Below are 13,268 nucleotides of genomic sequence, written 5' to 3'. Positions count from 1 at the left end.
GCCTCTGGCTTGGCCTGCAGCCCTAGCACTGCTCGCGCCCACTGCGTCCGAGGGTGCAGGCATCCGGGCCCTCAGCACCCCTCCCCAGCCCCAGCACACACAGACAACAGATGGCTTTGTGGTAAAATATTTTATTGCTGCCACCCCCACGGTGGACACTGGGGGTTATGAGGATTGGAGTCGGGTGTATCACAGCATCTTCTGGAATAGCGCAATGGCCTCATCTACCTTCCTGAGCTCTGCTTCTGTCTGTTGGAGCTGGGGGTGGAAGAAGAGAGAGGAGGTGGTGGGTGGTGAGGACCCAGGCCCAAGAGAGGAGACAAATGCCAGGAGCGGGGGCACAGCCCAGGGTCACACAGGTGACCCACAATGCCCACAATGGCCGAGGGGTCCGAGTAGGAAAGATGGGTGAGGACCACAGGCAGGGAGTACTTCGGGGACTGTGTGAGCTTGGCCGGCCTGCATCCCCCTAATTCTCCCCAGCCTCCCCAGCAGCACCCGTCTTCTCTTCCAGCATCACTGACCTCCCAGGTCTTGCCTTCTGCTAGAGTGGTCAGTCCCCAAAAACAAAGGGGCCTCAGGGCCAGCAGCCCCGCCCCCAGGTGGATAGTGGAGCACAGAGGTTAGGGATGCAGGCTCCTAGGCAGGCGCTGGGCCTCCGTTTGTAAAATGGCAACGGTAATACCCCAAGCCCTGCGCGGGCTTCCAGGAGAACGGACACAGCCCCACTCAGCCGCCAAGGCTCCTAACTCGGCCTCTGCTCATGTCTCTCTGCGTCCACACGGTTCACCCCACTGCTCCTCTCTGGAGACCCCAGGTGAACCCGCTGGGCTTCCTGACTATAGGTGGTCCCCAGACCGGCCCCCGGCCATGTGGGATGCCACGTTCCGGGCACTGGGTGAGGCACAAGGGCTCTGGCTGGGAGGCAGGATACCTGGTTCTAGGTCTGCCTCCCACCCTCACCTTGCTAGTGTGACCCCGGGCTGTGCCCCCGCTGCTGCCTGCCCCTCGTGTAAGAGGACAGATTACATGGACCCCACCTGCTCAAGGGGCTCAGGCTACCGGCTCCCCCGTGACTGCCCAGGGCCGGGCAGAGTGCAGCTGTGGGACGGGGTGTGATGATGGAGGGAGCGGCCGGTGAGGGACACGAAGGAGTGCCCACCCACACCACACACCTTGGCTCTGTCTGCCTCCTGGACTTCAAGGGGCACCTTGCTAGGGTAGCCCGAGGCAGCGCGGCGCTCCCGCAGACGCTGTGCCTGGCGCTGTGCCTCGCTGCGCTTGGCCTGCAGCTTGCCCAGCTCCCGGGCCGGGTCCACCAGCCCCTGCAGCTGCAGGTGGACGGAGCAGCGGTCGGAGGCCAGGGCCACGGCACAGCCCTGGGGCACAGGAGCCCCCAGGGCCAGGACGGCCACCACACCCGCGCTGGCCAGCGCCTGCACGTAGCCCGACACTGCCGACGCCAGAGCGCCTGTGGCCTCATCGGTCACTTCCAGGAAACCTATGCAGGAGGAGGAAGGAGAGATGTGGCCCCCAGGAGACGTGACACGAGGCAACCGCGCCAGATGACGGTCCGAGTGGATGGAAGGGACAGTGGGACAAGGCGGGTGTGGGGGCCGGAGGCTCACAGTCAGGCCGGATCCGGGTGAGGTTGTAGTCCGCGCGCAGGGAGCGCACAGCTCGCGTGATGCTGAGGGCCAGGTCCATGGCAGCTTCTGCCTCAGGGTCCTTCCAGGAGCACTGTGGGGTGGAGGAGGCAGTGAGGGAGGCTGGTGGGCAAGCCAGACCCCCCCACCCCCAGGCCATACCCCGTACCTCTGAGGGCTCCGGATAGGGAGTAATACAGAGGCTAGGGGGGGCTTGTAGCGTCCGCCGGGGCAGTCTCTGGAACAGCTCCTCGGTCACAAAGGGCATGAAGGGTGACAGCAGCCGCAGGCCAACGTCCAGGCAGGTGTAGAGGGTCTGGCGAGCACACTCGGCCACCACCTGGTCCAGCCCATTCAGGACGGGCTTCAGGCACTCCTAGGGGACCGGGAAGCACAGGGCTCAGGGGTGGAAAAGGTCTAGCCTCCAGCCCTCCCTGTGCCTGTGAGGACTGGGAAGGTGACAGGTTGGCCCACATTTCGTGGCCAGCCACTGGCAAAGTGAGGCCCAGGGCTCTGCTGCCCCCACCGCCCACTCCGTCTCTCCTCACCAGGTAGACATCACAGAGCTCATAGAGCCAGAAGCTGTACTGGGCAGTGGTCACAGCTGGGAAATCGTAGGCCTGGAAACCTTGGTTGCTAAGCCTCACGGCCTCAGTCAGCCGGCTGCGGATCCAGCGGTCCACCAGGCTCTCGTGGCCTCCAGGCTTGGGAAGAAGGAGCCTGTCAGCTAGGAGGCGCTATATGCCCAGGGGGAGGAGGCAGAAGCCCACGGGGGTAGCAACCATGGGCACGTCTGCATTTCAGGAGCCTGACAGGTCCGAAGCAATCATCACGTACCCAGTGTGTGGAGGAAAAAGGACAGGCCCCCCCACCCCCTTGGGGGAGGACCCCCAATACTCCATGCTTTCACTGTAACTGTCTGTCCTGTGTCCATCCATCCCCTCAGTTACATGAAGGCTCCTCCAGGGCAGGGGCTGGGCCACCCAACTCTGTGGCTGCGATCCTGACACAGCATGGGCCACGCTTGAGGCCAGAGCGGCCGGTGTGCAGCCTGCGGGGGTGCTGCCCACCTGGCTGCCTGGCAGGCCCTCACCTCAGAGGTCGGTGAGGGCACAAAACCCTTCCCAAGGCCCCGGAGGGCAAACTTGGTGGCATTCCAGAGCTTGTTGCAGAAGTGGCGGTACCCCAATATCCGGTTCACGTCTAGGTTGATGTCACGACCTGGGTGGGAGTGAAGGGTGAGTTCTCCCCATTCTCCCTCCCGACTTGTGCCCACCGCGGGGAAGGGGAAGGGACTGGGCGGAGAGGTTTTGGAGGCCATACCCTGAGACGTGTAGGCACAGAGTCCAAACCGGAGGGCGTCAGTGCCACACTCGGGAATCCCTGCTGGGAAGTCTGCCTTCTGTGGGGAGGAGTCAATGGCGGGCACCTTGAGGCGGCCGCACCTCCCGGGCCCACACCGCAGCCCTGCAGCCCGCCCGCAGTACCTGCCCTTCTTTAGCCTTCTCCACCTCACTGGGGTCCAGGTTGCTGCTCAGTAACTGGTCGTGGAGGCCCTAAGGGTGAGGTGCGAGCAGTCAGAGGGCCGCAGCCCCAGAGCCCTTCGCGGCCTGGCCCAGAGTGCAGCCCCACCTGCAGGGAGACTCCGTGGATGACGTCCAGGGGGTCAATGACATTGCCAAGAGACTTGCTCATCTTTCGGCCGTGGGCATCTCGCACGATGGCGTGGAGGTAGACCTGGCAAGGAAGGCCCGTGACCATGTCTCCCCTCACCCAGACCCCGATGCCTGCCCTGGGCCCTGCACCTAGCTGGCCCCATTCTGAACCTTAGACCCCTCGGTGTCCCTGCCAGTACATTCGGCACCTTCATGGGAATTAGAGGTACTCCCTCCTCCAGGAAGCCAGGGCGCAGAATCACTGCGTGGAACCCCGGCCGACTTACAGTCTCCACAAGCCCTCACTGGCCAGGCCCACCCACAGCTGTCCACGGGCTGTGCCCTGCGTCCCCATGCGTGCTGAGCCCGAGCTGTGGCACGGGAGGGGGGTTAGGTAGGGACTGTGGGATGGGTCTCGGCAATCTTCACACCTCTCTGAAGGGCAGCTTGCCAGTGAGCTTCAGGCCAAGCATGACCATCCTGGCCACCCAGAAGAAGAGGATGTCGTGGCCCGTCTCCAGCAGCGTCCCCGGGTAGAACACACTCAGATCTTCAGACTGAGGGCAGAGTAGGGCATGATGGTGGGCCAAGCACCCACCTCCCAGACCGCCACGCCACCCCAAGCTGGTTCCTCAGGAACATACCTGGTTGGGCCAGCCAAGGATGGAGAAGGGGAAGAGGCCAGAAGAAAACCAGGTGTCCAATACATCCTCATCTGAAGGAGGCCAAAGGTCAGAGGTCAGAGGAGGTAGAGATGAGGATCAGGGCCCCGGCTCTGCCCTCCACCCCAGGCCCTGCCTTGCCTTGCTGGAGACTGATCTTGTCAGGGGACACTCCAAACTCCTTGGCTGCCTTCTCCCGGGCCTCGGCCTCGCTGCGCCCGCTCACCCAGTACCGCCCGTCTGGGTCCTGCCACAGTCAGAGTGAGGGCCGAGGGGGAGCCTCTGCCTTGCCCCGCCCCCTCCCGCCAGCAAAGACCCCAGGAAACCACAGCTCCCGGAGATGGGCCAGTGTCCAGCTCCGGCCTAGCTCTCACCTCCCCTGGGGGCACGGCTGGGTCACTGACTGTGACGAAGTAGGCTGGGATGCGGTGGCCCCACCACAGCTGCCGGGAGATGCACCAGTCCCTGCAAAGGGGGATGGGGGTGAGTCAGGCAGGGGAGGGAGGTGCCCTGGCCTGTGCCCTGCCTGGCCTCTCGCCCAATCCCCCCCGCCACGTCGAGGGGCCGACGCACCGGATGTTGTCCATCCAAGCATGCCACGTCCGTTGATGGGCCTCAGGGAGGATGTGGAGGTCGCCCCGCGTCACAGCGGCACTGGCGGCCTGGGCCATCTCCCCACAGCGCACGTACCACTGCGGCCGCAGCAGAGGCTCCACCACATCCTTGGACCGGCTGCGGGGACACACGGGTCCGGGGATCAAGTGGTGAGCGCCCCAAGGACCCCCTCCCCCTCTCCCCCCCCCACCAGCCCCCAGCCTCACTTGCAGAGCGGCACCACCATGGGGTTGTCCTCGACGCCCCGGAAGAGTCCCCGCTCCTTCAGGGCCGCCAGCACCGCCTTCCTGGCCTCAAACCTGGGGAGGCCCTGGGTGGGAGACGGGCCCCGTCACGGCCACGCCGAGGTACCCCATCGGCTCTCGACCCGGCCGCCACACCCCCGGCAGTCTCACCAGGAAAGGCGGGGGCACGTTGATGAGGGCCCCTCGGGAATCCATGATGCTGATGGCCTCCAACCCGTGCCGCTGCCCAACCTCATAGTCGTTCTGGTCGTGTGCGGGGGTGATCTTCACTGCACCTGGGGCGTTCGTGGGGGTGCCGGGGCACGAGGGACTCAGCGGAGTCTCCTTCCACACACACCCCCTTTTACTGAAAGATGTGGCTCCCAGACCACCCTCGTCTCCCACTTCTCTAGTAGTTCCCTGAAACCTAGCCCAAGTCCTGCTGGTTCAGGAAAAGCCTGTTTCTTTCTCTTTGAGAGGGAAGATGGATGACCGGAGTGTGCCTCATGGCCTCCTCCTCTCCCCAGAGGACAGCCCCTTACTCACCTGTGCCGAACTCCATGTCTACAAAATCGTCGAAGACAACAGGGAGGCTCCGAGACAAGAATGGGTGGGTCAGGCTCCTCCCCTTCAGGTGCTGGGGACGAAGGGTGACATCAAAAACTCAAGAAGGCCTGGACCCAACTCCCTCCTCCCCAGGGCCCTGACTGTCCCAACACCCAAATTCCATCTTCAGCGCCAGAAAGGAGCTGAAGATGAGTTTCTCAGCCAATATTCTCCTCCGCCAAGGGGCTCAGTGCCCATCCCACCCTCACTCACAGTGAGGGAGCCCCGTCCAGCCAGCATTCCTCCCCAGCTGTGGGCAGCACGCCTGCCGCACCTGGTATCTAGGATCTTTGGGGTGCACAGCTACGGCCACGTCTCCCAGCATTGTTTCGATCCGAGTGGTTGCCACCACCACCTCCTCGTCACTGTCTGGGGTGACATGCGGCCTTGTGGTCTCAGCTCTGGCCCCTTCTCCACCGAGCCCAGGACCCTGGTCCCCCCAGCTCCTACCTGAGCCTTGGACCTTGTAGGCAAAGGAGACAAGGACCCCAAACTCCACCTTCTCCTTATAGCCAGGCACGGAGAGCAGAGTGCGACCTGTCAGCTCCTTCTTATCCACCTGTGACACGGGTATTAAGAGAAGTGGCCTAGGAGCCAGGGCTGGGGGTGGAAACAGAGAAAGCCTGGGGCGGGAGCACACCTCAATGTCGGAGATGGCTGAGTTGAGGGTGCAGGACCAGTTGACAAGGCGGGTACTGCGGTAGATGACTCCTTCCTCGTGGAGCCGGACAAAGGCCTCTGTCACAGCTGCGGAGAGTTTCTAGGGAGCAGGGAGAGGCAGAGATGCGCCTAGGTGCCTAGGGGCCCAAGCAGACCTGCCAAGGTGGCAGGATCTGGTGAGACCGGGGCTGGCCGAAGTCCCACCCTCCAGCACACAGACCCCTCTGAGGGCTGGAGAAGAGAAGTACTTTTCTTGAAGAGGAGAGAGGGCTATGGGGACACAAAGGCAGGCAACAAGCCCAAGGACTCTGGAAATGGCAGGGAAGCCACCCAGCTAGGACCAGGTGCTGGTGAAGAGAATCCTGGGAGTCCAGGCTCCACAGGAGAGTGAGGCCCTATCATGTGCCACCTGGAAGAATGTGAGCTCCCAGGTAACAAGGGCCACGAGAAGGGGTGAGAAGTGGTATTTGCAGCTGAGCCCTTGGTGGTTGCCTAGGGGCAGTGGGCTCTCCTCCTAGGGGAGGGCCACAGCGTCTGTGCTCTCTTCTGTGGGTTACTCGCTCTAAGGAGCTTCCCACTCCTGCCCCAGGCCTGAGCCCCCTCCTACTCACAGGGTCCATGGTGAAACAGGCTCGATTCCAGTCCAAAGAGCTGCCAAGCTTCTTCAGCTGGTGGTAAATCCGGTCTCCTTTCCTGGAAGTGGACGGACAGGCCCGGAGGCACTCAGGCCTGGGCTGGAGGGAGACCTGAGCTGGCTGACGGGACAGTACGGGGATCACTTGTCCCTCTGAAAGTGACCTGGGCCCCAGAGCCAACTGACCCTCAGCCTCCGTGAGGGTCTGGCCCTGCAGCCAGGGCTGGACACTATAGACGTCTTATCTGGACAGGGGACGGGGTGCTGCACACTCACTCCTCTTTCCACTTCCAGACCTCCTGTAGGAAGGCCTCTCGGCCCAGCTGGTGCCGGCTCAGCCCCTGCTCGCGCCAGAGTTTCTTCTCCACCACCACTTGAGTGGCAATGCCCGCGTGGTCACAGCCAGGGTTCCACAGGGTGGTCTCCCCTCGCATGCGGTGCCTGTGGGAAGAGCCAGGAGGACCTGAGGTGAGTGGGCCGGCGGACGTGGCACCAAAGGAAGAAGGGGCTCCTGGGCAGGGAGTTAATGGACTCAGGAAAGAAAGGGGAGGTGAGGAGGGATCCTCCCAATTCTAAAATTAGGGAGAGACGTGCAAGGACAGCCAAGGCAATTTGACAAAAGAACAAATAGGAGGCTTGTGTCCAACCAGAAAGCAAAAACATAGGAAAGGGTTACGATTATTCCAACAGTAAGGTACTACGTAGGAACAGAGCTACAGGTTAAGGGAACAAAACGGTGTCTGGAAACAGATCTGAGCAAACTTAGCATTCGTCGAAAGTAGCATTTCCTATCAATAGGGAAAGGACAATCAATTGAATACATCTGTTTGGGACAACTAGCTGATTACTTCCCTACTTCCCAACATTCACAAAGATAAATTCTAGTCCGATTCATGAACTCAACACTATTAGAAAAGCATTAGAAAAAAATGACACACTTTTCAAAACTAAAAAAAAAGAAAGAAAGAACAGAACAGAACACAGATGAAAACGACTTTAACTTTGAGGCAGGCCAGGCATTAGAAAAAAATGACACACTTTTCAAAACTAAAAAAAAAGAAAGAAAGAACAGAACAGAACACAGATGAAAACGACTTTAACTTTGAGGCAGGCCAGGCCTTCTTTAACAAGACACAAAGCTGAAGAACACTGGCAAACCGGGGCGCCTGGGTGGCTCAGTTGGTTGAGCGTCTGCCTTCAGCTCAGGTCATGATCCCAGAGTCCTGGGATCGAGCCCCACATTGGCCTCCCTGCTCAGCGGGAAGCCTGCTTCTCCCTTTCTCTCTGCCCCTCCCCCCGCCTTGCGCCCTCTCGCTCTTCTCTCAAATAAATAAATAAATAAAAACGCGGGAAGCCTGCTTCTCCCTTTCTCTCTGCCCCTCCCCCCGCCTTGCGCCCTCTCGCTCTTCTCTCAAATAAATAAATAAAAAGCTACCTTAAGAGTTTTCTAAGTGTTCATTCTTTTCTGTTAGTAACTTGACCATTGTGTTATATGTATTTAACCAACTCTGTTTTTCCAGCTTTCAATTCCTCGCAAAATTTTAAATCTGACATATCCCCAGTGCCCAGAGCAGAGCTGGCACATAGTGCTGTCCAGTAGTATTTTTCGACCAAATTAATCTGGTAAGTAGGACCCTAGAAAAACTTCTCAAAACTTAAAATATAATAAACAAACCTTGGCTTCCAAAGACAAAAAGTTGTTTCAAAATACTTTTTTTAGGGGCGCCTGGGTGGCTCAGTTGGTTAAGCGTCCGACTCTTGGTTTCAGCTCAGGTCACGCCCTCAGGGTCCTGGGACTGAGAGCCCTGCACTGGGCTCCGCACTCACTGGAGAGTCTGCTTCTCTGTCTCTCTCTCCCCCTCTCCCTCTGCCCTGTTCCCCGCTTGTGCTCTCTCTCAAATAAATAAAAAATACCTTTTTAAAGGAACCCGTCTTGTGGAATATTAGGTTATATACTTGCCAACACTGTTAGGGTGTCGGGGGAGCAGCAAGTGCTGGAACTGGAGAAAACATTTATAGTATATGTAACAAACCAAAACACCAATATCCAGAATGTTAAAAAATCGTCCAACAAACCAATTAAAGAAAAAAAAACAGAATTAATAGAAAAATGGATGAAAGACAGGTACAGACGATTCATACACAAGGAAACCTGACTGGCCGAGAAACATGAACAGGCACGGCCTCGGGAATCAGGAGTAACAGCGGTACCACGTTTTTGCCTATCTGGATGGCAAACCAACACGGAAAACGGCCAGGGTCGGAAAGAGCATGGGGAACGAATACCCTCGCAGGCAATCATGGAGGTGTAAGTCACTGAAGCCATTTTGGAGGCAACTTAACATAAGCAGCCCGTCCACCCGAGCAGTTTCACATCCCGGTAGTACACCAGAGAGATCCTTCCACTCGCACTTGAGAAAGTATATTCAGGAATGTGAGTTCCAGCCAGGAGTTCGAGAGAAAAATTAGGCAACAACCATCAATAAGAAAGTGACTCTGTTATGGTACAGCCACACTGTCGAACGCTACACCACAATGAAAAAGAATGAAGTCAGTCTGTGCACGAGAACAAGGAAAGATCTCCAAAACAGACGGCTAAGTATGAAAAAAAGTTGTGGAGTAACACGTTTGGTGTGAATCCCTTATGTGAAAGAACAGGAGAGAGAAAAACCCACCCAAAAAGAAAACTACAAATTTCTATGGATACACGTATTTGTAAGTAAATAGATAAAAGATCTGGAATGATACACATACAAGTGGTAAAATTGGCTAAATTTCATGAGGGAGTAGGGCTACAGGGATGTAGTCAGAGACTTGAACCTTTAAATTTCCTACAAAAGTATATTCACATATTTCTTGTTTAACTCAAAATTATGCTATTTTTAGTAACAAGAGAAGGGAGACAAGAGAGTCTGCAAGCGAGGGGTGCTGGTTGCCTGCCGAGGAGAGGGTGCTGATGATCAGAGATGGGACTAATGGAGAGAGAAGCCGAGCACCACCAGGGGGCAGAGCTGAGGGCCCATATGGAAGAAGGACAGCCGGCCGTTCAGGGCAGAGAAGGGAGCACGAGAGTGAGGAGGAGAAGGCCGAGGGAACCGGTTGGAGGAGAGGACAGGAGCTTACCATCGGGTTAGAGAGTCCTGGATGGCATTAGTGAGTGCGTGGCCCAGGTGCAAGGAGCCTGTCACATTGGGGGGCGGGATGCACATCATGAAGATTCCCCGGGGATTCGGTGCGGACACGCTGGAACGCTAGGGGAGGAAGGATGGACACATGCTAAGGTCTCACATCACCTTTCCCGGCCCCCTCCCATGCAGTGGGTCCCTCGGCCCTGCTGTCACCCTCCCACGTGTCCTCCAGGCCTGGGCAGAAGAGCCCACTCACTCCATATTCGGGCTTGAAGAAGCCCTGCTGCTCCCACCAAGGGTACCAGGCAGCTTCCACGTACTGAGGGCTGTAGGAGTCAGGCATGATGCCACTGACATCTGGGGGAGAGATGGGGAGGGTCAGTGCCTGAGGCTGGGAGCAGCTGGCACGATGGTCCAGCAGAGGCACCAGGCCTCTCTTGCTCATATCATAGGACAGACAGGCATTGGGAGATCTGGGGTGTGTGCAAATCCTCCAAAGCCAAGTGGTGGGAGCAAGGACAGAGCAGGAAGGGGTAGCACCAAGAAAAGCAGAAGCTGAGGAGGGTGGAAATGAAGGGTAGGGGTCCCTTCCCCCTTCCCGTACCTTTCTTTTCCCCAGCTGGGGTTGGGAGGTCATAGGTAACGACCCCAGGATCCCGTTTCCCCCTCTTCTCTGGTTTTGGTTTCTTCTGCTTAGGAGGGAAGAGATGTAGGCAGAGAGATCATCTACCCACCATGGCACCAACCTTCCAGTTCTACCCTTAGCTTCTCACCTCCGCTGGGGGGGGCTGCTGCTGTTGGGTCTTCTGCTTCTGTTGGAATTTCTCTAGCTTCTCCCGTTTCTTTGCCTCTTTCTTGAGTTGAGTAGCCGTCTTTGGGGGTGCAGGGGCTTCAGGGCCTAGACAGAGGCACAGAAATGCCAACTTAGCCCATTGGGGAATCCTCTCAGTCCATCAGGCTACGATGCTTCAGGTGGGCCGTTCCAGCTGCCCAGGGCTCCCCATGCTGGTCTCCCACCTCATCCTCCCTCAGGCCCCTTCCTGTCATTCCTAAGAGAAAAAAGGAAAGTGAGCTACAGAGAAGGCCCCGAGGAACCCCTCCTCACCCGGCTGTTGAGAGAGGGATCTGGCCCCTGAGTACAGAACCACCTCTCCCAGCACTGCCCGGAATTCTGGCTGCTGGACACATGTGATGAACCAGCGAGTCACATTACCCCAGATCCGGCGGGCAGAGGGGTCCAGGACCTGGGAGGGTGAAAAGAAATGAAATATGCTTAGTCACCCTATAGCGAGGTCTGAGGGGAGCTGCCCTCGTCCTTCTCCAGGCCCCAGTGACTTACGTAACGGAAAGGCAGCAGCAAGGCTGTGACAGCCGCCAGGTCAGCCAGTGTGGGGGCCTCCCCAGCCAGGTAGGTGTGCAGCCGAAGCCACTCTTCCAAGGGGCTCAGGGCCCTACCCAGGGCCCCCAGGGCAGCCTAGCAGGAAAGGGAAGGGGTATGAAACAAGGTTGGGCCCACCTCAATCCCCACCCCTACCCCACCCAATCCATGGGGCCCCCTTCTGCTCCCACAAATCACCACCTCTGAGGCCAAATGGTCATTACAAAAATATTCCCATTTGTTCAATAAATTCGTGCTGAACACTATGTGCCAGATGCAATATATTAAACATCAGAAGTTAGACTGCATGAAGCAACACAGTAACCGCTTCAAGAAGTACTTAGCACGTTCTACAGGACAGGCACTTCTCTAAGGAGTGTGGAGACAAGCACAGGCCCTGACTGATGGAGCTCACACTCCAGTGGGGGAGACAGTAAACGTGCAAATACAGAATGCACTACCCTAGTTTTCTCTGTAAGTGTTCTGAAGAAAAATAAATAAGGCTGAGGGGGACAAGGCATTCCAGAGAGGGGACCTCTATGGCAGACAGAGTAAGCTGGATAGGGGAGCAAGCCAGGGTCTCAAACACATATTCGTCTCATTCATTCATTCTTTCATGAAATACTAAGGATCTACCACGTGCTCAAAACTCTGCAAGGAGATGGCCCGCTCTGGAAGGACACACAGACTCAATCTGGTCTAGTTCTCTCTCCTCTCCCTTCCTTCCCTCATTTGCCTTCTCCTCCATCTGCGGGAGGATGGCTACCTCTCCTGCACCACCTGCCCCTCCTCTCTCCAGTCTTTTCCTATGTTTCTCAATAACCACCTTCATCAGCTTCCGACTCCTCAAACTTCTACTCCCAGGCTGTAAAACACACCGCACGAGACTGTGCTCTGCACACCTCTTTTCATCTTTTCAACGTGCGCCTCAACGTGAAAACTTTCATTCTCAAAGATGGGAAGCCCAAGCCTCAGAGTTTGAAACACCTGCCTGAGGTTATCATACCAGGTGGCAATCTGGGATTTGATCAGTGTTTCTCCACTTCCGACACACTGTCTTCCTGTCTCATTACCCATTCTAATCTTTCTTCTAAATTTCCCCCTCTTCCTTCTTCCCACTCACCTGGGGGTCCTGGGCAGAGCTCCGGAGTCCCAAGGCCGGCAGCGTCGCTCCACAGGCAGCTGGTATTAGCTCCGTGTCGGCATAACTGACCCACTGTTGGACCAGGACGGCGGCCCGGCTACCGCCAGGGCCCCCCAGGCCTGCCGGCCACAGTAGCTGGGCCACAGCGGTGGCCCCCCACACCCAGAGCCCACCGGGCCCCTGCTCCAGGGCGGGCAGGCGGGGTGGGGGAAAGGGAGTCCTGCTGGTCGGGGGTGGCTGGAGACAGATGCGGGGGTGGGCTCCTCCCCAGCCCGGCCCCTCCCCAGCCTCCCCATAGCGCGCTGCTATAAGGGCACGGAGGCTGGGGAAGGCGTCGGGGTGAGGGGAGACATACAGGATGGACATGGTTACGCAGGGGGTCCGAACGAGGTGGAAGAAAACCTAAGGAGCAAGAGAGACAGGGGATGACTGAGGGACCCAGAGGCATCCTACTGGGAGAACAGAGGGGACCCCGTGGGGACTCCCGCACCGCAGGCGCCCAGGACCCCCAGGGCTGGAGGTCTGACCGGGCCTTAGAGCCAAGGGCCCGGCTCTCGGAGTGGTAGTGCCAGTGGGAGACTCCCCATGATCGCGCGTGCTCGGGGACTGCGGGCGGCTCGGGGAACCCGGCCCCGCGGCGTCCGGCAGGACGCGGGCTCCGGCCGCAGGTACGTACTGGCGGGAGGTGGTCACACCGAGACAGACAGCCACCTCAAGGCCGAACGCCGGCCGAAGGTGGACCGGCCTGGCGGCCGGGGCCGAGGAGTCAGGCGGGCGGGGACGGTGGGCGGTTCTCCGGGCGACCCCAGCTCCCTGCGACCGCCGCCGGGCCGTGAGCGCCCACGTGTTCCCCCCCTTTGTGACAACGAGCGTTTCCGGGCCCGCGGGTCCTGGCGCGGGCGGCCGTGCTCCGCCT

The 13,268-nt window shown here is 58.5% G+C and overlaps 1 protein-coding gene across 2 annotated transcripts; it reads right to left on the bottom strand.

Moving 5' to 3' along the window:
- Positions 1-115: 115 nt before the first annotated feature.
- On the bottom strand, positions 116-13,202 carry VARS1 (valyl-tRNA synthetase 1). 2 transcript variants are annotated; one of them, XM_040644811.1, is made up of 30 exons: positions 13,029-13,202; positions 12,332-12,754; positions 11,170-11,304; positions 10,936-11,074; positions 10,604-10,728; positions 10,435-10,522; positions 10,087-10,187; positions 9,826-9,953; positions 6,979-7,143; positions 6,680-6,761; positions 6,049-6,168; positions 5,859-5,967; positions 5,683-5,777; positions 5,349-5,439; positions 4,974-5,098; positions 4,785-4,888; positions 4,537-4,695; positions 4,338-4,428; positions 4,105-4,210; positions 3,946-4,016; positions 3,733-3,858; positions 3,279-3,383; positions 3,134-3,202; positions 2,970-3,048; positions 2,740-2,867; positions 2,195-2,350; positions 1,816-2,022; positions 1,629-1,740; positions 1,176-1,501; positions 116-258 (listed from the first exon to the last, which is right to left on the bottom strand). In XM_040644811.1, the coding sequence occupies exons 2-30, from the start codon at positions 12,716-12,718 to the stop codon at positions 190-192; spliced, it is 3,798 nt and encodes a 1,265-aa protein (XP_040500745.1). In that variant the 5' UTR covers positions 12,719-12,754; positions 13,029-13,202; the 3' UTR covers positions 116-189. The 2 variants fall into 2 exon arrangements, with proteins under 2 accessions (XP_040500745.1, XP_040500746.1); XM_040644812.1 differs by having other exon boundaries at positions 10,435-10,519.
- Between the last annotated feature and the right edge of the window lie 66 nt (positions 13,203-13,268).

Source organism: Ursus maritimus, unplaced genomic scaffold (assembly GCF_017311325.1).
Source record: "Ursus maritimus isolate PB19 unplaced genomic scaffold, ASM1731132v1 scaffold_30, whole genome shotgun sequence".
Classification (NCBI taxonomy): domain Eukaryota; kingdom Metazoa; phylum Chordata; class Mammalia; order Carnivora; family Ursidae; genus Ursus; species Ursus maritimus.
This window is presented reverse-complemented; position numbering and strand designations above follow the sequence as displayed.

Bases quoted from the DNA above. Each gene is read 5' to 3' on its own strand.
- VARS1 (XM_040644811.1), bottom strand. From the start codon at position 12,718: ATGTCCATCCTGTATGTCTCCCCTCACCCCGACGCCTTCCCCAGCCTC. The intron at 1,741-1,815 runs GTACGGGGTATG...TCCACCCCACAG, and splicing joins CCTATCCGGAGCCCTCAGAG to TGCTCCTGGAAGGACCCTGA. The intron at 1,502-1,628 runs GTGAGCCTCCGG...CCTCCTGCATAG, and splicing joins CACCCGGATCCGGCCTGACT to GTTTCCTGGAAGTGACCGAT.